The sequence below is a fragment of the Periplaneta americana genome, chromosome 15 (genome assembly GCF_040183065.1).
Source record: "Periplaneta americana isolate PAMFEO1 chromosome 15, P.americana_PAMFEO1_priV1, whole genome shotgun sequence".
NCBI classification, from domain to species: domain Eukaryota; kingdom Metazoa; phylum Arthropoda; class Insecta; order Blattodea; family Blattidae; genus Periplaneta; species Periplaneta americana.
In genome coordinates, this window is record NC_091131.1 from 70551885 (window position 1) to 70576485 (window position 24601).

General features: G+C 36.4%; 1 protein-coding gene across 2 annotated transcripts in view; it reads left to right on the top strand.

Moving 5' to 3' along the window:
- The window catches only part of nmo (serine/threonine-protein kinase nemo), a 329069-nt gene that overhangs the window by 254052 nt on the left and 50416 nt on the right, over positions 1 to 24601 (top strand). For both annotated transcript variants that reach the window (XR_011336158.1, XM_069847645.1), the window contains exon 4: positions 15745 to 15851. Coding sequence is in view for 1 of the 2 variants with exons in the window: in XM_069847645.1 (XP_069703746.1) it covers positions 15745 to 15851 (107 nt within the window). In the remaining variant the exon portion in view is untranslated. The remainder of the gene's footprint in view (positions 1 to 15744; positions 15852 to 24601) is intronic.

The window sequence follows — 24601 nt, forward strand, 5'->3', positions numbered from 1 at the left end:
AGTTTTGTCTGCGTTATGGTAGTTTTGCTAACAATATTCCAGATTTTAAAAAAATGCTACTGTTTTCATGCGTAACTTCTATATTCGACTTACACTAATAGAAAAAAATGAAAGGATTTTGTGGAACGGAAATTCGATTTCGGTTGCCATGGAAAAGCTTCTTACGTCATATCTGATAAACTGAACAATGTGAACGAGACGGTTCCTATATACAAGGGGAGAACGCTCAGCTATAGGCCTATACATAACCTACTTGGAGGAGTTTATTATAATCCGTGAGGGGGGAGGAGGTTTGCAGTATGTTATTCAGTTGTACTTTGACATGGACGTGAAACATACGCCTGCAGAATACATGTGTAACTATAGAAAACTAATACAAGGTTGACATTAATTACATATAGATGAATAAATAACACTAACATTAAGGGGTTTTCTAATGTACTTATGCACAGTATATTAGTTAATTGTTTTCTTAATACTAAGCATACATTTCATTTTACTGTAATATTAAGTTTATTACTCGTATTAATACAACTGGAGAACTGACATATTATCTTTTTTTCATTCCGTTCATTCGACACACCTAAAAATCTAAAAGCAAATTGTATTTATTTATCTTAATTCCATTACCCTAATTCTTGTATAGATGTTACACGCAATCTTAGGGATTCCCTTTTTTCTTCATAATTACATAATTATTTTATGGTGTTACTAGATTTAACCTATTTCATTCTACAGCATTGAATTTATTTCTGTATTGTAACACCTTCAATCGGCTTCCGTGGAAAGAGGAGAAACTGTCGAAGTCCATTGTAATGGATGAATTTAGTAACTCAGTTCCTTCGTCTTCTATTAACCGATGTTTGTAAACTTTTATGCTCTCTTCATGCCGTAAAAACCAGTTACGTATTACAATCAGTCGTCAGAGGAAAAGTGAAGTGTCCTCGAGGTAAGTCAACGCACTGTCATTGTTTGTTGTCGATAAGAGTAAGCTACTAGCCATTCCGTTATGAATAAATTTAGTATAGTTACAGATTTAATGTTTAGGATTTTTAAAAGCCACGAATTTATTTTATTTTGCTAAGGTCCGGTTTCTTCAACCTTTGTTAAATTATAACAGTATATTATTCCATTTTAACTGTAAACTTAAAAGTTGAAGCATTTCTTCAACTACTGTTAGTACTAACAGACTGTTAAAACCCATGTTTTTTTATTTTAGTTGGTTATTTAACGACGCTGTATCAACTACGAGTTTATTTAGCGTCGATGGGATTGGTGATAGCGAGATGAGGCCTAGGATTCGCCATAGATTACCTGACATTTGCCTTATGGTTGGGAAAAACCTAGGAAAAAACCCAACCAGGTAATCAGCCCAAGCCGGAATCGAACCCGCGTCCGAACGCAACTCCGGATCGGCAGGCAAGCGCCTTAGCCGACTGAGCTACGCCGGTGGCCAACCCATGTTAATATGGAACATTGAAAGAAGGAATGAATTTCAATACCAGACAAAAATATTTTTTTTCGTTGACCAGTGTAATGGACAATCTCTGTGTTGTAGCCTTCCGTGCTCCTCGCGTGTTCAGATGTTTTAGAAGAGAATAATTTCAGGTTTTTAGCCAATGGTTTGTTCCAAAGTCCAGTAGCCCTTTCTCACCTTCATCTTAGACATCCATTTCTGCGCTTACGTCTGCACTTAGCCATAACATAGTGTAAATAATTGTTTTTGTAACGTGTAAAATTGTTTGCTTTGTTTCCTCTTCCATTGTCTTGTGCCTAACAATCAAGTGACTTTCATTCTCGGCATTAGGAATGCTGAAAAGTCATATTTCAGTTGGAATATATTTTCGTATTGTCACAATGCTTGGCTGCTCGTGAAAGGAGGAAGCATGAATACACGAAAATGAGAGAAATTTGTGATACCTCACGCGTCTGTATGGGACTTCGTTAGCGCTATAATTATTTGTGTATTTGAAAGGTAGACTTGAAATAATGATAACCTCGTTTTTAATTGTTTGGCAGCGATAACTAAACGTATTCAGATTTAATATATCATATTCTAATGTAATGATTAATTGATAAGCAGGAATGGTACAGTATTCATAATTGTTATCGAAGATTTCACACAATCCTATGGAGATATATTCATATGTATTTGTTTTTTCCTTCAGACTTGAATACGTTATGAATTTCCTCGATGGTGAGTCATCACGATGGTGACTCGTTACCTGAACATGATAATGAACAAAACTCCATGCGCTTTGCGAGATTCAAACCCACTTTCGTTACTTTCATACAACCCTGATCACATACAGAATGTTCAGGTAAGTGTGTGACAAACTTTGAAGTGTGATAGGTGGTGTCAAATGGAACAACTTTTACTTATAAACTCATATCTTCCGATACTCCAGTACAAAGCTACACAACCTTCAAAACAGTTTCACCCATGACTATTATTCAATTAGTTTTTTTTTCTCGTTTGCAGGGTGAGATGCGTGGAACGAGGAAATAAGTACAGTGGACTCTCCTAAATTCGACAAAGCAGAATTGAAAGTTCAGTCCAATGAGGGTAGTGGGTGTGGCAGGTGAAATGAATACAAATTCTTATTGGTTATCCATCAACGAATACAATACTGTACTTGCATTTCCTGCCCGCCCCGAGACTTGTGTAAACGCTTCTAGTACCACAGTGGATTTCGACAGTTCCGTCTCACAAACGGCACAATTCTCAAATATAAAAAGAAGAGTTCATTAATTTAAAATCAGTGATTAAATATGGGTGCCCTAATCAATAATATATTCTGTTTTCCCTTAACAAAAGTATTACTACAAGACACAGAACCAATTCCCATTCAAATGGCAAACCCAGTTCTTAGTGCCCGTATAGGGGCGTGTCTAATTCTCCTACGTAAGCAGTCGAACTATAGGAATGTAGAACTTGATTTCTGTCGAACTTCAGAGCTTCCACTGTACTGTTTTGCTGAGGTGACTTTCATCTCTCCTTTATTTACAGCTCAAGTGCGTACATGTTTTCACGTAACAAATGTACTACACAAATTACAAATGGTTATATGTTAGTACATCTTTACAAAATTAATGTACGTACAGTGGTGGTTTTTCTCTTGTACGAAGGAGGGACCCGAAGGCTTACACTGCAGCCTGAGGCTTATTGTGCTTACCACTCCTATTCTCTGAATGATTGAGGAGCCGAACGGGCGCGCTCTTATACAGACAGAAACAAAATTTAGGCCACCTAATTTTACTAAGTTCCACATACAACGCATTGCGCATGTGCAGTAAACAAGAACGCCTAAATGTATGCTACTTGTGGACAGTCTTGCGAAGCTTGTTGCCTACATAGATGACTCTGCCAAGACTCGGTCCATTTTTTAATTCTATATCAGTACAAGTAATTCTTCACCAGACATAATTAGGAACATTAAATCTAGACGTTTGAGATGGGCAGGGCATGTAGCACGAATGGGCGAATCCAGAAATGCCTATAGAGTGTTAGTTGGAAGGCCGGAGGAGAAAAAGGCCTTTGGGGAGGCCGAGACGTAGATGGGAGGATAATATTAAAATGGATTTGAGAGAGGTGGGATATGATGATAGAGACTGGATTGGTCTTGCTCAGGATAGGGCGGCAATGAACCTCCGGTTCCTTAAAAGCCAGTAAGTAAGTAAGTAAATCAGTACAACATGCCGCACCGTGAGCTTAACCCGGGCTATGGTATGGATGATGGTGATATGGGAATTAATTATAGCGAAATGAGTCCGTGGTACAACATCGAAAGTTACCTAGCATTTCTGCTTTAATTGGTTGAGGGGAAACCCCGGAGAATACCCCAACCAGGATTTGAACCCGAGTTCGTATGTTTCCCGGCCAGACATGCTAATCGTTACTCCACAGCGGTGGACACAGTGGTGGTTTAAAGGCGGTTCTCAACATGGCGCCCACCCAGCTCGTTGCATACATTGCAAGTTCTGCAGTTCTGAAACGACCCATTGCAACTTCTAAAGAAAAGGAACATTTAAAACTAACGTATAGTTTAACAGCTACGTAGTACAGTAGACAAATGAATGAATGTTTACACCAAGATACATACTTATTGCGTTCCTTTAGCGTTTTAGTAGGTTTTTTACGACGCTTTATTAACATCTTATGTTATTTAGCGTCTGAATGAGATGCAGGTGATGATGCCGGTGAAATGGTTCCTGACTCTAGCACCGAAAGTTACCCAGCATTTGCTCATATTGGGTTGAGGGAAAACCCGGAAAAAACCTCAACCAGGTAACTTGCTCCGACCTGAAATCGAACCCGGGCCACCTGGTTTCGCGGCCAGATGCGCTAACCGTTGCTCCACAGGTGTGGACTTACTATAGCGTAGTCTAATGATAGGCCTATGTGTAAGAACTAACTATAATAAGTAATATTTAAATAAAGTACTGAATCCCCTTAGTATTACGCAACCAAAGATGGAGATACGTTCAACAGGTTGCTATAATTCCAGACATTTAATACAGAAAAGGGATGAGTCATGGGAACTGTCGTGGGAAAAACTAGCTGCTTTCAACGATATGTAGCTTTGTACTGGAGCGTCGTCGGATATGGGTTTATAAACGAAGGTTATTCCATTTGACACCACCTATCACATCTCAAAGTTTGTCACACTTTCACCCGAACACTCTGTATAACAGATTGATCAGTCTAATGCATAACTTTTATCAATCACTATGCTGCCATCTAGCTACTCAAAAGAAGTCACTTTATAACCCTAATGGAATTGCATGGAGTAATAGCTTGCAGCAGTACTTTCATCTAGCTGTCGTTACCAAAAAAATTCATTTTCGACAGTGGTGATCCTAGTGGTTGTTCTCTTTTATATGTTGCCATTTCATAACATGGGAATGGCTAATTTCATATTTGAGGCGTTCAGAGCTAAAGTGTATCAAGTCACAGATTTTCTTAAATTGAGTTTAATTTATTTTCTTATTATATCTGAAGTTAGATCTTGCCCGAGCAGTAATGGATCAAATCTTAATTCCAAGCATTCGCCGATAGGTGACACCCACTTTTCGCTCAGATTATTTGTTCACGATGTTCTGAGCCATAGTGGATCAAGTCACCAAAGCGTTGCATCAGTTAACATCACAATTGTTTATATTTTATAAATCTAGAATTTCAGAATGGAGCAATAAAATTATTGCTATAAAAATAGTGAAATTAGATAATCTACTAGAGCAAGTTAACTTTAAGTCCTATTATCTCAAAACTACATCTCATGGACTTGATCCACTTTGGCTCTGAACGCCTAATATGTGATCAGGGATGCAACGTACAGTTTGCGTGCCGTAGCCGTTGCATAGACTGTGGTCGGAATTACCTCGTCTTATGTAACGTAAATTGTTACACGTGCTGTTTGAAATAGAGAAATGAGAATCCGATGGAACTGTGCTTCGTCTGGTAGGCCCACTGACACACAACATATGTTTTCATGGGTCGCCCAAACACCTGCCACCTGTCTGTATCCTGCAACACGTGCGTTCTCCTCTGCCGGACTGGGACGCATGCGAGTCTTAGGCGGGTATTACACTATCAAAGAATATGATAACATATTTTATCAAAAATATGTGATATAATCTAGGACTTGGAGTGATTATAGGCCTATTATTATTCCATGTAATTTTTTTATCAAAGATAACCTAAAATTTAGGAACATGAACCATCAGCCTCTATTTATAGAAAAATAAAGTACAGTAAAACATTTTTGAACATAGATATATAAGAATCAATGAAGAACAGTACTATACTATATCAGGAGAATACGGGGGGTGAGGCAAAAGGCGAAGACCCAACCATCATTGGGCAAGGTGATGCTGAGTGTTTTTGGAACATCCAAGGTGTGGTGCTGACAGATTATGCTCAGAAGGGGCAAACCATCACAGAAGCATACTACCGAAATCTCGTGACGAGGTTACGGGAGGCTATCAAGACGAAGCGTCGCGGGAAGCTGTCCAAAGGGGTCCTTTTGCTTCATGACAACGCCCCAGCTCATTCTGCACAGGACACAGTCACACATGCTGCTTCTTTAGGCTATCAAATTTTGCCTCACCCCCCGTATTCTCCTGATATGGCACCCAGTGACTTCTTCCTCTTTCCTCGGATGAAGAAACCATTGCGTGGCAGGCATTTCCAGAATGACGACGAGGTGATTTTTGAGGTGGAACGTTTCCTGAACAGCCAAAATACAGACTTCTACAACCAAGGCCTCCGTCAAGTCATCCATTGTTGGGAAAAATGTGTCGCGTTGAAGGGTGAATATGTAGAAAAGGACTAACACCATCACCAAGTTTCATGGTCGCAGTTTCATTTTTTCGAGGTGATAATTAAAACGTTATGACTACCCCTCGTACTTGTTTAGCTACAGTTAGTTTAAAATATTGCAAAGCACTTCACTAGTCTATTCCATTGTTCTTTTTTCTAGAGGTCCGCAGAAGATGCTCCTTTTGGATTTCTGACAGCAGCTCATATTACTGCTTATAGTACATATTAGGAGGCGAAACCTGGCTTGTGAGCTGTGCGAGAGGGAAAGAATGCGCTATCAGAAACAGAGTTTGTTAATATTGAACGAATCTATTGACACCGAAGATCGTCTCAGACTAAAACCTATCTTTCCCCTCCACACCCATTGGTAATAGAACCATGGCACAAGATTAGGTCACAGGACAGGTCTTGTCTCCTCTACTGTATACTCCAACTACTTGAAGCTGTCCACTTGTTCTACTGCCTCATTCGAATGCGCACGTTTAAGCTTTAGGCCTGCCTTCGATTTAAGGCCTTCAAAAGAATATTCTTTTTCTAATTAAAAGATCCAACATTTCATATGCGTACTTCGCCTATGCTTGTTTTTACGAGTATTGAGGATGAACGGGATATTTACAGTATATTTGGAGAAATAAAAAAAAAAATATGTGTGCAGATGAGCACAATGGCACACCAAAATCGATTTAATAAATGTGACTATTTCTTAATCCGTTTTCTGCAGTCGGTCAATGCTTTACTTTAAACTTCGTATGATGTGCAATTAAATGTATGTATGTAAGCTTATGTATGTATGTATTCACATTGCAAATGGGTATATACCCGGTGGCAGTGGTAACTAATTACACTCAATAATGACAATTGATAATAAACACAATTAAAAAATGCAATTAATAATAAATTAATAATAATAATACTAATAATTAATAATAATAATAATAATAATAATAATAATAATAATAATAACAACAATAACAGGGAGCATTCTAAATTAAATGAAGAACGATCACTTAAAACAACATTTAAAGTAAATCTAATTTGTATCTTAACCTAAGTTCGAACTGAAACCCAGGAATATGATATGTTCATACCTGCACAAATACCTTTCAGCACTACACTCATTTCACTGACAACTCACTCACTGCACTGGAACTACGACACATTTCACTGATTCTATCCTGATTTCACTAACACTTCAAAAACATTTCACTGTTCAAATACTTTGCACTGCCACTATAAACTACAAAGCTTCACTGACAGAAACACACTTCACTTACACAACACACTTCAATAACAAAATATCAATTACATCCTTTAAATAGTGTGTATAATATACTACCGTCTATTAGTAAAGTCCTTAAGTCTATTTTAAATACATTTTTGGTTATTTGTAAAGCCTTTAGTAAGTTTGCAGTAATGAGCATAAATCATGCAGTATGTTGGTATGAAAACTTCTTTCCCAGCTTACTTGGCACCCATTTGGATAGCTAGACAAGAAGTGTACAAGTGTAAGGAACTTAGAAATAAACGATGGTGTTTATGGTTGCGACAAGGATAGAGAGTGAGGGAGAGATTAAATTCGTGAGCGGAGACCTCCATCATCGACCGATTGGAAGACTAGGTAAAGAAATCGATATACTCATAGGTTGATTAAGTTTAGTTATCGACAAAGGATTGCTATTCTTTTAACGTCACACTCTCTTGTAATACATGCAAAAACCGCACTCATCAACTACACACTCCGCTCTCCAATGTAGCTGCAGCTGTCAGTTTAGCGACATCAGATCCAATCGCCTTTGTAACAGACCAGTGTTAACACGTGGGAGGAATGTGTTCAGAGTGTGTTAATTATAGATATCTTGTCTTGTGATGAATGTGCCACAACGTTTCGCGTCGTCATTATTAAAGATTCAGAATTTTCTCCGCATGTTTTTTTAGCGATTCGAAGGTCATTAGAACATTATAAATGCATGAAGCAAAAGCTATTTTGGAAAAGCGGTCGTGGACTGACAACAAGGTGGAATTTGTCTCAACATAATTACTCGATTCAGAGGCTAAATCCCGACATTCTTTGTATGAAGCAATGTTATATAGGCCTACAGATGAAAGTTTGTGCAGTATCATTGGGCAGTGAATGTTATGACAAATTAAAAAATATATATGAAAATAGAAAAATCGGTCGATTTAATGACATTCCCATTTCTTAAAAAGTACTAGCTGTAAAGTTGTCCGACGCCAATTGTGGGATTATACTGAATATTATCAAAAAGTGACGTCACTAACAAAGCGTTAGTTCTGAGTGTGAACTTCAGTTGAATATGTTAATGTCATCCTCAGTTAGGTTGATGTAGACTTTTTAAACACTTGTTCAGCTCTTGATGCATAAATATATAAGGTTACTCAAAAATAAGTTCGCGTTTTGAAACTGCTGTAACTTCTGTACATATCAGCAGTTTTGTTTCATATAGGTACCATTACTATTTAGAAAGTTTGGCTTTTTTTTATTATCGATGAGTGTTTCGTTGCTATTGTAGGCTGTAACGCTTGTATAAACAATAATTATTGTTCAGAATACAGACTGCAGTTGTAGGAGAGTAATTTATTTTAATAATTTTTACAATGGTTTTACCTTTACGAATTCGAATTGGCTAGTGCTATTACAAATGCAGTAGACAATATGCATATGCATTGAGAAGATATCGAACGTTACATGGATTGAGAAATGGACACATGATATACATTTCGAATTGAACTCATAATTGCAGGATATGGGCAGACGGTAATCCGAACACAGTTATACAGCAAAGATTACATGGTATCAAGGTTACTGTCTGGTGTCGTTTTAGGCCTATGTCACATTTCATAATAGGACCGTATTTCTATGAAGAAATTTAAAATGGACAAACAAAAACGTGACGGTAACCGGGCAGCGATATTTTCAAATGTTGCAAGACTTTGCGATACCAGCGTCACAGAATCATGAGATCAAAAACGTTGTTTTCATGCAAGACGGTGCTCCATCTCACATACACAATAATGTAAAAACACTATTGCGCAACACTTTTGATGATCGTATAATTAGTAGGTATATTCCGAACAGTTGGCCTTCTAGATCACCAGACATAAATTCAGCTGACTACTGGTTATGGGGTTATCTAAAAGAAAAAGTATTTCTTAGTAGACCTACTACACGTGAGGAAATGAAACAGTGAATATCGAATGTCATTGAAAACATCCCTAGGAATGTGCTTACTAATGCCGTTTATAGCATAGAAGAAAGACTATTTCTTTTTGAACAACACGGTGGTAGTCATATTTAATTTATTCGTGTTTTAATAAAATCCCATTTCTTTACGAACAAATTGATGTTTTTATTTTTGTGGAATCTAAAAATGAGGCAAACTTATTACCATTTCAAAATTGAAATTTACTTTTGAATAACCTTATATATGACACGTCTTAAATTAAACTTGCTTTGTGTATTTAATTTCAGTTGTACAAATTACGGATAAAACATTTTAACAGCAATTTTCCGTAAATAATGGTTTTCGTTCACCCAAAATTAGTTTTAGTTCTCCGTAAATCTCTGTTTGCCGTATCTTTAAAAATATTGTGACGCTAAAACTTAGAATTTGGTATTTCAACAGGAATGCATATTTTCGGATTTTTTGTTTGTTTTACGATACATTATCAATTGTCATGGTTATCTAGAGTATGAGTGAGATGAAGGTGACAATGCCAGTGAAATAAATCCAGTGTCTGGCGCCGAAAGTTATTACACAGCATTTGCTCTCAACTACTAGGTTTTCATGGAGTATTCAAATCGATTTGAATACGCTTACTGCATTGAAACCTTCCTGAAAACGGGGATCCAAAACGATCTGAGTCTCAAGGTGGATACACTTGAACAATGGGATCGGATCGTATTCAATTCGGAATGAGTTTCATGAAAACGCGTAACGTATTTAAAACGATTTCAATACGCTAAGTGCATGAACCATTATTTTAAGTTTGAACTGTAGTCTGTTTTAAAAACAACGAACACAATTTTATCTAGAAGTCGTGTTAGCAATACAAATAATATTTTGAATTTTCCTACAAACCATTATTACTATTCTATAGATTTATTTTTGCAGCAGTTTTCAAGTCGTGAGCATGCGCACATTGACTTTACCGTTCGTGCAACGAAACCTTCAATTCTCTGACTACTTGCTGATTAAAGTCGGGCGTTCTTGCAGCAAATCAAATCGTCATCGAACCATTTCCTGACGATCAGAAAAATCTGCGGATCATGTGCATACCAATCTCAAACCACAGTCACTTATGCGCATTAAGATATTCGTAGTTGTGCTTTACTTGTATCCACTCGATTGGCACACACGTACTTTTTGCATTAATATCACAGTCTACTATATACAGTCACGAAGCTTGAGTTTTGAGGATGCTAGAAACAATAGACTGTGCCGGCAATATTTTGCATTGCCTGTAATGAGGCGATATTAGCGACCTAGTGGTGAGCAACTATCTAATGTATGCATATTTACTACGTATTGAGCTTCGTGACTGTATATACTAGACTGTGTTAATATTTTATATTTCCATGCTCATCTATATTGGTTAATTTCAAGCCGATCATCGCTGATCATGCACAATAGTTGAGGTTGTAACAGTTTTCAGATGTCAAACCATCACAAATTCGCTGCAGAAACAAACTTTATATTAACAACCAGAATATTAACTTTTCACACGCCTCATTTAGAAAACGCAAGTAATTCATAGCCAAGGTCTACAGGATGACCAACATGCCAACATGTCAATGGACATGTTAACCACCATAACTACTTTCCGAACTTCAGCTTCCTTATTCTAATCGTTTTCAATACGTTTCGAAAATTGCGTGAAAACAGGGATCGTGAGGATCATATTCAATACGGTAAGCATATTCAGATCGTTTTGAATACTCCATGACAGTTTAGTGTGTGTTGAGGAAAATCTCAACCAGGTAACTTGTTCCAACCAGGATTCGAATTCGAGCCCTCTCGTTTTACGGCCAGACATGCTAACCGTTACTCCACAAGAGTGGACGAGAATTCTTGTAACCAATAACAAATTTTTGGCACGCTCTCATTATACTTATGAAGATATAATATCAATACTGAGCACTATTCATGGAATTCGATTCTGTATTTCCGTTCACAATAATTCCATCTGCTGAAAATGTGGCGACTACGGTCACATTAAATCAGTGGCGCACCCAGGATTATGGTTTGGAGAGGGGACTATTTATAATCAGTGTCATAGCATAGACTAGAGTTACATTTAAAGCTGTATTCTCACGCGCATCTTTTTAAAGGGACTATAGCAGTACATAGAACAATAAATATACAATTAAAATTTGAAGATAATTACATCTTTACATATTTTTCCCAAATCTGTTGTAATGTTCGATAATGTTCGAAGTCCAGTAACTTTATTCGAAGCGAGTCTAGTAGCTCCAACCACGCCTTTCCACAACAATAGATAAAGATACATCAAGGCATTAAAAGCTTTATTCTTTCTTTTGCGTTTTATTGAAAGTGAACTGTGATTGTCTTGTGTAGTTAATTTCCAGATAAAATTTGATTTGGGGGTAGGGTGCGCCACTTTACTAAATCTGCCTTGAAAATGTAAGTATTAATCGATGAATAAACATTTCTTTTTTTTTAGTCAGAATGCTTCTATTCTAAATTCGGATGTGGACAAAAATGTCTTCGGATCTTCTTTCGTTTTTTTTTATATATCAGATTTACATAATATGTTTTAATTTTTGCATTTTATGTTGCAATGACATTTTTATTCGTTCTAATAATTCACTTCCATGTTCTATAAAGTTCATTTTATTCATAAATCAATTAGCTGATGTAGTAATAGTGTAGCACCTCGCTATCATATTTAAAAATCATAATTTAAAAACACGAGGCATATTTTGTTATGCTTCGTTTGAGAATCCTACTGGGCCGATTTGTATGATTCTTTAAGATAAAGGTTGTACGGTGTGTAATTGCCAGCTCTAATTAATTTTATGATTTCTTTAATCAATTATATGTTTAAAATGTTTTTTTTTTTAACGTTACGCTATTCTCTTATAATGTTGTTTCAAACACATGAGCAGTAGTTTTTGTCATTGCCTACTATAATACTCATACCATACCTGCTTACAACATTTCTCAGCTGACTTTCAACTGGTCGCATTCAGGAAAAAAAAATAGTTGTCGTTAGGTAGAGTCTTCAAACAATATCGATGATTACTCTTTCATTTAAATATGTGTAAATAAATATTATGTTTGACGGATTTTCACTAGTAAGTTATAATTTTTGCTAACTGTGTCATGTAGAGTAATGTATACATGTATGTAATTCTCCAGTGTGAGTTGAACCTCCTTTCGTCCAAACACTAAGTCTGGATCTTCCCCTCGGCTGTCGCGCTATTTTTGTGGGTTCTTTGTGCGCGCGCGTGTGGAAGAAGAGCAGACAATGAATGCGATGCAAGGCCATCTGCAGTGTGCTGCGCTCGGCTCGGCCGCCAACCTGCTGGTGGCTAGAGGCCGGCGGCTGGCCTTGGCGGACGCACGGGCGATGACCATGTGCCCGGCCTCTGCTCTGCTCCGCTCGATCCACTCAACTGCTTAATCATACAAACTTCAAAATCCTTCATTTGCCACAAAGAAACAAAGACTTTGCGACCCAGCCGTGGAATATAATATTATGTAATACAATGTTACGGATGAATACAGTGTCGTAATCATAAATATGCTTTAAGTTCCGTTGTATATAGAGCGAGTTATAATAGAAACTTAATAGACTTTTAAAAAATCGAAACTGGGACCATTATAGTATCAATAAATAATCTACAACTGTACTTTAATTTAATATTCATCATCCTCATTAAAATTACATATAATATAAAATTAATAAAGTAATAACCGCAGAAAATAAAGACGTAGTCGCACAATCAACGGGATTTAAAAATCCCCCGTCACGCTTTTACACCACGTTTAATTTTAGAGAGGTTTTATGAATTTAATTTGCCTTCACTTGAGTTGCATATTGATTTTAAGCAAGCGTTTGGTAATAATATTTATTTATTTATTTATTTATTTATTTATTTATTTATTTATTCTGGCGAAGTTAAGGCCATCAGGCCTTCCCTTCCACTTAGCCAGAAACAAAAAAAGTTTAGGCCTATACAGTTTGCAGTAATACAAATTAATGATTACAGACTAATGGCAGTGTTAAGGTAACCAAGAAGTGTAACTCATACAAATGCAGCAGTACACATTTTGCTCTGTATCTAATAAACTTTTAAAGCTGTCCATTCACAATTTTTAAGACATATCAGGAAAAATTTGATGAATGTACCTTGTAAATTTTAGTATTCTAATGTATATATAGAAATTGTAGTGAAATATTTTTGAAAAAGAAAATGTGGAAAGAAAACTGAAAACACTGAGATGTATGTGCCAATTCAATTTTTCTCATAAACTTGTGGAAGAATTTAATTTTTTACGCAGCCTGCAGACATCATTTAATTTTGGCAACTAGAATCATTTGCCTGTGCTAGTCTGTGAATGAGATATTTTTTTAGTTTGAAAAAAATAATGTAATTTTACTTCTGATTCAGGTTCTGGCTGATAAGTACAGCTTTATACACAAAAAATGACCGCTTTCCTATAGCGTGAATTTGTCCAAGTTCACTTCGGGCAGCGCCTGGTTCTCACGACTGGGGAAAAGATATTTATTTTGCACCTAATTTACTCTTTTAATATATCTTCGTTATAGATTATTCATAACTGGGGGGCAGATGTTGATTACCTAAAAATCTGCTTAAAATGATAATTAAAATGCCCTTAAACTAATGGAAAAATGACATAATTAAAAGAAAATGACATTTAAATATTATTCACCGTACTCGCACCACAACTTCTTAAAAATTAGTCACCTTGTTTCAATGACTGCCCAAATCTCGGACACAGGAGACAACTTCCTAGAATTTGGCTAAGATAAAAGAAAAGAGCATGCAACAAAATGAAGGTTTTAAGGGAAAACTGTAGATTTTAATGAGAGTTTGCAATGTATTTCAATCAGGGGTGGTCCATGTCAGTGCCTTCATTCTCCACCTCCTCTTCATTCCGCGCTTCACTTTTGTTACCAGATATTCCAGATGAGGGAGTGTGAATGACAAAAGAAATTGTGGGCGCAGCGTGCATTCTTGCAATCTTTGTGTTAAAAATACTGTCTACTACAGTAGACATCCCTTCCGAACCATGTTGAGGACACAACGTCCTGTCCAGGACATGGTGAAAGTTTCCTCTCTTCCAAACATAAATTCTAAAGACACCGACAAAAGAACAGTAGCGGCCAAAGTCCTCACTTAAACTAAGCTGTTGTCAAGCATTTTATATTACTTCCGTTATGTGAAGTGAAGTCTTCAGTGGAATGAGGAATGGATTTTAGAGTCTGTTCCAAACTATTAAACTCAAACTTCACTGTTATTCACTTATTCAGTAGGTAATTACTACTGACCTATTTGGTTAATTACTACTGATTCGGTAAAGAAGAAAGTAAAATGCATTCCAAATGATCTAAAAGTTCTTCAAAGTATTAAAAATGACCAAAAAATGCCGAAGAAAAATAAAAATGACCGGTTAGTTAAAAAATGTAAAAAAAATGCAATATAAGAAATTACTCTTTTACGTTGATATTAACATAGGATTTCTATATTAATAGGCATCGTCCTAATGTGAAAAATAAGAATGTTACTTTCCAGCAACATCCGCCCCCTCTTTATAACACTTGACTTATAAACAGACAGAAAAAGCAACAAACAAACAAAACAAAGGAAAACCAGAGCGGAGTCGTGCATAAGAAATTTCTTCAGTGTAAACCTAAGTCTTCCAAAGGGGACTTAGCGAATGGCAGCCGGTCACTTTTTGTCAAAGCTTGTACGTCTGTTATCAGGTAGCACATCTCACTTGACGATATGTATCAAAGAAAGAATAATTGTTTGTATACGTGTGAAGTCTGATTATTGTAATATGTAGCTAGTCGGCGATGTATGCAATGGAGGGGGAAAGAAACTGGCCACTCTACCCCATTACCTCCTGACTTAGTTAACACACAAGTGGTGACTTGTTGGTATCACTTGTGAGGTTCAGACCTGGTCTTCGGACAGTTGACTAAATAGCAACAACAACGATGTAGGCTAATTAATGCAATTTTTCAAATTACCAAAATGGAGTGCGGTAAATGGAAGTAAAATGATAACAGACATGAATTAGTAATCATATCTTAATCGATTTATTAAAAACGTATGAAAATACTCAACAAGCATTGAACTAATATGCAAACAATTTCCTTGTATGTTTGCCCTTAACTGAAACTTCCAGTTACGTCATCACGGAACTCCTGCAGAGTGACCTCCACAAGATCATCGTGTCACCACAGCATCTCTCTGCTGACCATATCAAAGTCTTCCTCTATCAGATTCTCCGAGGTAAGTATTGGCATGCAGATTTAAAATAATGTAATAAAATTGGTGTCTTAGTTTTGTCTTCAGATGTACGTATTTGTTGGTACTGCATACTGTCGTCTATTAGAATTCTCCGGCGAGATGGAGAGAAACAAAATGTAAAGAGATTATAGATAGGACTTTGTTGATCTGTGATTGTAACAACATTCAGCATGTTTAATTATTATTGAAAATTAATTATATAAAATACAATGCCTGTTCTTCTGAAGTAACGCGCGGACGAATCGTTGGAATGTGGAAGGCAGGCCTTCCATTAAATGCGATCGTAAAATGCCCTCCAGCGAAATGTGAAGACTATAAACTATAGAATCAAGCGTTTTTAAGGTCATGGGGAAGAGTCCTTTAAAACGCAGCCGAAGAAAACTACACCAGAGGAAGAAGCAGCTATATTGAATGTAAACGTGTAGCTACCATGTACTCGTATATTCAGACAAGACTGTGCTACTTGATTTAGTCTGTGCTAACGTTTACTTTCCAAATTAAGTTCATGTGTCAGTAATAGTATAATAATCGAAAGTCACACTTATTTTTTTTAGTGTTGTATTGCTTTTATATAATAACGTAGGCAATGATTTATTATATCTATCCAAGCGAATAACCATACTAATGTATCACTACGCCGCAGGGCGTGGTAAACAGGAAAAAATCAAGTAAATGCATATTAATGTATAGATACATTAGATTTCTTTTAATCTAGCAAAACTGGTTAATTGCATTGCACTGATTTGAATTTACCCAATATGTGTGAAAATGTTAGTTATGATGAAATATTTACGGGACTATATTTAATAGCGTACTATTGGCTCTGGCTTTCAACCAATCGCAGATCAGTCAGTGACGTCATATTTTTCTGATCATTAGTTCCTCTCTTATTATGCACGAAGCCTTCAACCACGTTAATAATAATCAAGAATATGATTTTAAATTGGTGTTGTAAAATAAACATTTATTATAATACGAATTACGTAACTATTAAGTACAGAAACGGGAAACAATAATTAAAAAAATAGTAGTTCAATGTCATTTTTTTTAAGTTTATTTATACACGCTTTAACATCTGTGGTCATATCGCGTATTTACTATCTATGCGTATATCAGTGGGCCGTTATCATTATTGTTGAGTTTCTGTGTCTATTCTGTGTTGTAGATGGCTTGTGTTCATGTGACTGATTATAGATTTTGATTAATGCTTATGATATTGTTGATTCAGGTAAATCAATCACGGCATGTAAATTCCAATCCGGCATTTGCCTTTGTAGCAGAGGGGAAACCATGAGAAATCCCAGTCAGATTGGTCGGCCACGAGGTTTGAACTCGGGACCTCCTGAATACGAGTTTCAAACGCTACCGTCTATCTAAGCCAACTCGCTCGCTCATGTCTATCTTATTTCGGCTAATTTCCCCATATTGCCACGAGATCTCGAACAACGATGTAAACTTCTCCGAAGAAAGGCAGTGTACATTTTATTATTATTATTATTATTATTATTATTATTATTATTATTATTATTATTATTATTATTTATTTAACGACGCTCGCAAGTGCAGAGGTTATATCAGCGTCGCCGTGTGCCGGAATTTTGTACCGCAGGAGTTCTTTTACATGCCAGTAAATCTGCTGACATGAGCCTGTCGCATTTAAACACACTTAAATGCCATCGAGCTGGGCCGGGATCGAACCCACAATTTTGAGCATAGAAGGCCAGTATACAGTAGTGGCAAAAAAACCGGACCGACCCTTGTAGCTGATTTCAGAGCTTTGTTCACTCCAGAGCACGATAGACTGGTAACAGACTTTCGTGGTTCGAATGCTGCCTGGGAAGGAAACTTTTTTTGTTCCTTATTCAAATTTATCCCCAATATTTTTCGATTGCTGGTAAAATTCATGTTCTGGGAATAATAAGTTAATTAAGTAGTAAAATATCGCTGCAATCGAAAAGTATTGGGAATAAATTTGAATAAGGAACAAAAAATAGTTTCCTTCCCAGGCAGGATTCGAACCACGAAAGTCTTAGTTACCAGTCTATCGTGCTCTGGAGTGAACAAGGCTCTGAAATCAGCTACAAGTGTCGGTCCGGTTTTTTTGCCACTACTATACATTATCATCATCATCATCATCATCATCCTTCACGAATTAGGCCTCTGTAGACCTGTTTCGGCCCCATCTAGCAGTCTTCTTAACGGTCTTCCTGGTCGACGATGTCCTCTAGGTTTATATTGCATCATAATTTTTGGGATTCTTGAATTTTCCATTCTTCTTACATGATCTAGCCAATTGAATTTGTATCTGGTGATTTTTTCTTCTACTGACTCTACTTCTAATTGTTCTAAAATTTCTTCATTCCTTTTTCGGTCTAAAAGAGTATATCCTGCTGTTCTCCTGAAAAATTTCATTTCCGTTGCTTTGATTCTGTTCATGTCTTTTTTCTTTAATGTCCAAATCTCGCTTCCGTATAGAAGGGTGGGTAATGCTAGTGTATTATATATTTTTATTCTTGTAGATTTTTGTACTAATTTAGCTTTTAATGTATTGTTTATTATTCCTAGAATTTGTGTAAATTTGGTAATTTTCTTGTTCACATCTTTTTCATTTTGATAAGATATTTCACAACCCAGATAATTGAAATTTTGCACTTGTTCGAGGCATTGGTTATTGTGTATTATCTTACTTCTCACTGGGTCTTGTCCTAAAAATGCCATTACTTTTGATTTTTGTGCTGAAATTTCCATCCCAAAATCTTTTAATATTTCATTTAATGTATACAATCCTCTTTGTAAATTATCCTCTGAATTGGAAATTATGACTTGATCATCGGCATAGAGTAAGGTATTTAATGTTAGAGCACTGGTTATTTTGATTACTGATGTGTAGATTTGGTTCCATTTTAAAATAATTTCATTTATATAAATATTAAATAAAGTTATATATACATTATAGGTATTTAAATTTAACACTAGCTAGAATACAGTAGGACCTACTGTATATACAAAGTTCGTAACGTGTAACAAGGCGTATATAGTAAATCTAATAACCTCATATGTATCTCTACGTCATCGTATGGTAGTGAAAGAAGCGATTTATTTTATTTGTAAAAGTACATTAGAGTTTTCTGATTATGCTGCTATCCTTAATCGCCACCCCTAACATAACGATCGCCATTATTATACTATTTATTATAATAAGTTACAATCAACAGCAGAAACCATCTTGATACTGTTATGTCTCCAAAACGTTTGTGTCAGAAATATTTCATTCTTTCATTTAGTGTTCTGCTTTCTTCTTTGTCTCCTCTTATGATCCATATATCTTAATGTCGTCTATCATCTGATATCTTCTTGTGCCCCGAACTCTTCTCCCGTTCACCATTCCTTCCAGTGCATCCTTCAGTATGCAGTTCCCTCAGTCGGTGACCCAACCAATTCCTTTTCCTCTTCCTGATCAGTTTCAGCATCATTCTTTCTTCACCCACTCTTTCCAACACAGCTCCATTTCTTATTATATCTGTCCACTTCACACGTTCCATTCTTCTCCATATCCACATTTGAAATCCTTCTATTCGCTTCTCTTCACTTCGTCGTAATGTCCATATTTCTGCCCCATACAATGCCACACTCCATACAAAGCACTTCACTAGTCTCTTTCTTTGTTCCTTTTCCAGAGGTCCGCAGAAGATGCTCTTTTTTCTATTAAAAGCTTTCTTTGCCATTGCTATCCTCCTTTTCACTTCCTGGCAGCAGCTCATGTTACTGCTTATAGTCAGAAATATTTATAGCCTAATTATTCTTTACGAAATTATAAAAAAACGAACACTTCAGAAAAATAACCGTTCGAAATGTGTTCAAAATTGCTTAGTAACCACAGCCCTTGAGGAAGTCAAGCAAAATAGTTTCCCATTTTCAGTCTCCGATTAGGCCTTGTGGATTTTAGAAATTCCAGTAGCGCATCGCCTTAACTACAGATTTTTCATTCAAAATGCAGATATAGACTATAGAATTCCGGTAAAATTAAACTACCCGCAAGAAGTAACGTAAAATTTTATACTTGAAACGTGGCTGGGAATTTGTAGAATCTCTGTAATTGCGTGGAACATTTATGTGGTTCGTGGTTGTGTGATTGTATAGTTTTTAATTTTATTTTACGATGCTTTATCAACTGCACTGGTTATGTAACGTGAGTGAAATTAAGGTGACCAGCGAAGTGAGTCCAGGGTCCATCGCCGAAAGTTACCCAGCATTTGCTCTAAATGGGTTGAGGGAAAACCCAGAAAAACCTCAGTCAGTTAACTTGTCTCAACCAGGATTTGAGTCCGGGCCCGCTCGTTTCATGGTCAGGTATGCTAATTGTTATTCTACAGCGATAGAGTGTCATTGTGTGGGTTTGTATGTTTATGGGTTAGGCTATGATATGTATGAAATAAATTAAATATCATTATGCATGTTTCTTTATTAACGGTTACTTTATTTGTATTCTTAATGCTGTGTTGCGGGTTACATCGGCCTGCTGCCGCTAAGAAGTAAAAGATGTGAGTTGCATCGGTGCGTCCTTATTAAAGAACAAAATGCCGAGTAGGTGCTCACTTATACGTTCCATGTTAAAAGCAGCGAAGGGTCCAATTTTGTTACGTTATCTTATCATAGCAGTATAAGGTATCCAATCTCGAGTGCCAGCACGTACCGGCCATTTCCTGGCCTGCTACGAGTCCTTCAACCGCCGTAATGGGATCCGTTTTCACAGTGAAATACCCAAACTGGTCTACTCTTCAATCTTATGATTGAACTATGGGATTAAGCGTGTAATTAAATACTATCACAGTGTATAATCTTACCTTAAATTAGAACAAATGTTCGAAATGATACTCATAGACAAAGTTCAGTAAATCGTTCAACACTAGGCCCAGTTCTTGTGCTATGTTATGGAAGGGACCGGATTTTTAAGTTTTTAAAAAGTCTATTTTAGGTTATTGGAATAGGTGAAATAGGTTTTTTTTTTAGTTTTTTTTGCCTAAATTGTGAAATGGGTTGCAAAAATTGCCTGATTGTTAAAAATATAGACTACGCTTACAGTCAGTTTTAAATAACATAACTTTTCCCTCAGTGATATAGTTGGGATCACTTACAATCCACTGTCGTAAGAAATGTGATTTCACTTGTTTTGGCATAGCTTAACAAAACACGAAATAGAAAAATTCAGTGTTAACACCAGAAGTACCAGACTGCACAGAGACCTCGGAAAAGTTGACAGCTTTTACCCCCACACGCAAGATCACAGTCTTCTGTCTGGGAACATGCCCAAAAACTTCACAAATTTCAGTAATACGACTTTTTCGCAGTTCAGTCACCTCAAGAGAAAGTTCAGTCACTTCATATCCAGAGTTGGATAAATGTAAAGTCACTGCTATTTAATAAACTTGATGAACTTCTGTGCCTTTTATTAATATAGTTAGGCTTTTCATTTACACATATTTGTTGAATTGTACCATAAATCAGGAAAGAAAGTGTCTTTACTTCCAATTTCGCATGTTCCAAATAATAATAATAATAATAATAATAATAATAATTACTTACAAATGAATTCTAAGGAACCTGTAGGTTCATTGTCGCCCTCACATAAGCCCGCCATCAGTCCCTATTCTGTGCAAGATTAATCCAGTTTTTATCACCATATCCCACCTCCCTAGATCCATTTTGATGTTATCCTCCCCAAAGGCCTTTTTCCCTCTGGTCTCCCAACTAACACTCTATATGCATTTCTGGACTCACCCATACGTGCTACATGCCCTGCCCACCTCAAACGTCTGGATTTAATGGTTCTAAATATGTCAGGTGAAGAATACAATGCATGCAGTTCTGCGTTGTGTAACTTTCTCCATTCTCCTGTAACTTCATCCCTCTTAGCCTCATATATTTTCCTATGAACCTTATTCTCAAACACCCTTAATCTCTGTTCCTCTCTCAAAGTAAGAGTCCAAGTTTCATAACCACACAGATCAACCGGTAATATAACTATTTTATAAATTCTAACTTTCAGATTTTTTGACAGCAGACTAGATAACAAAAGCTTCTCAACCAAATAATAACAGGCATTTCCCATATTTATTCTGCGTTTAATTTCCTCCCGAGTGTCATTTATATTTGTTACTGTTTCTCCAAGATATTTGAATTTTTCCACCTTTTCGAAGGATAAATCTCCAATTTTTAAGTTTCCATTTTGTACAATAATAATAATAATAATAATAATAATAATAATAATAATAGTTATTATTATTATTATTATTATTATTATTATTATTATTATTATTATTGGGTTATTTAACGACGTATCATCTGCGTAGCTATTTAGAGTGATTGAAATTTTTATACCTTGCTCATTTATAAAAGAATACGAGATTTATAAACAAGGAAACTGAGTTGGAATATTGCATCGACTTTCGAACTTGAGAAAAACAAAGCCGTGTTATAGAATAGATAGTAATAGGCCTATATATAAATGCATTGTATTATATTGTATTGTATGTATGGGAGGTCACTACGACCTAGAATATCTATTACGCTTAGGCCTGCACTGCAGTCAGGCTCATTCCCAACCCACACCGGCTCACTGTGCTAAGGTTCGCTGAGTATCCAGGTTTCGAGCGAGCAACACCACTTATCTCTAGACCATCCCCTTCCGTACGTCGCCAGACGGTATTATGGGAATACTATTGAATGGTAACGAAATGGAGAGCGCATGGAATGATGATGCCTAACGTGGGGAAACGGGAAAAACCCGAGAAAAACCCCAACTGCGACCTTGTCTATCACAAGTGTGAGTAAAGAATCCGAGACCTGACCGGAACTCGAATCCGGACTGTCTGCGTGTCAGGTCGAAGGTCTGACCACTCCCTACTCATGAATTGTTGACATTTTACACATCTGTTGTGAAGTAACGGTAATTATGGGAAAGTATTAAGCAAGTCTTATATCGAAATAATTGTCTGCTCATTATATAGAATGTGTAGTCACCTTGTGTGAATAGAATGTGCGTTATAGCATTTCAGGAAAAAGGAAATTTTATACGTAAATGAGAAGTAGAAAGATATTGCTTTAAAAAATTTGAAACACCTGTAGGCTTACAATTTATCGCTAAATACAGTAAGAGTTGTGTGTAGCCTACTTTTCATCCTGCATGCTTCGTTTGACCTAGTTTTATTTTTAAAAGTTACTGCCACGATACCATTGTTCATGACGCACCTCATACTGTACACAGGAACTAATAATCATAAAATTTCCCGTACATAGTCGGGGAAAAAGAACTAATACTATCTGTAAGGGGCGACCAAATTGTGTAGGCCTGCCCAGTGATAAGGTGTATGTTGAAGCCACCTACTCACGTCGTTTGTGAATTTTGATACCTAGTCCTCCATGCTGGGGGGTGTTGTCTGTGAAAGTGTGAGCACCACTCCGTAAACAATATTTGTCTATGAACAATGGACTTAATAGAATAGGCGCATAGAGAAGACCCAAGGATCGATATGACGTAGCCTACAATAATAGGGTAGACGAGGGTAATTGTAAACAGGGGGTAATTGTGAACAAATGCCGTGAGAAATACAAAACTGTCAATATAAAAATTTTAATTCGGGGAATATTTAAATTAACATGTTGGCTAACCTACAAAGCAGTTTGGCGCCAAATAGGAGTAGGCCTAACTGCTTAGTTGTGAACGAATGTTTTGTAAGAGTCTACAAAGTTGAGAAAGAATTTTGCTTCACCTTCATTTTTGGCATTGTAAGTAAACGTAACATTACGGAACATTTATGGCCCAATTTATGATAAATGCAATTGGCGTATTACACGTAATAATGAAATGTATGATGATACTGACATAATTATACGTATATTATATATTGTATGAATATTTTATAATGAAAATTGATTAGAGTGTAAATAAATCCTTAAATTTAAATGTTTGCCTGTGTAAATAATTCTTTAAACGTATATATGCCTACATTATTTATAACAGTGGTATGAAAAAGACGTAACTGTTGCATCTGTTCCAAAGAAATCGCTGATCCGGAGCTACGCATAGGCATGGGTTTGATTCCCACTTGGGTTGATAACCTGTTTCGACTTTTTCTGTAACTGAATGTCAGATAATCCCATGGCGAATACTCAGGGTGCGAATTAACGGGGAGGATCGAGGAGATTCCCCCCCCCCCGTTAGAAAGTTATCTTCCTCATAAATTTATATTAACATCCCTGCCAGGGATAACCTTTACCCCCCCCCCTCACAAAATATAATTATTTTAATATGAGTATATGTTATAAAGTAAGCAAAGAAAATAATATTTATGTAGGCTACTGTATTGTCATCAGCGGCAAGCTGACAACAATCAATAACTTAGAAATTACACATCGTATCTTCAGCCTGCTCATGGATATAATTATTATTATGGTCAAGATGCAAGACAAGCAACTCAGTGCGACCAAGCGTTGAGCTGTATCGAATGAGGATAATAATAATTTTATATATGGTATTCTATATCTAGGATTCTATCCCCTCCTCATCAGAAATCTTAATTCGCACCCTGCGAATACTCGGCATCATCTCGGCAAATACCATCTCACAATCATCAATCCATCGACGCTAAATAACCCACTAGTTCATACAGCCTCGTCAAGTAATCTGCTTACAAAAAACAAAAGAATGACTGTAATGAGACTATCTACTTTTC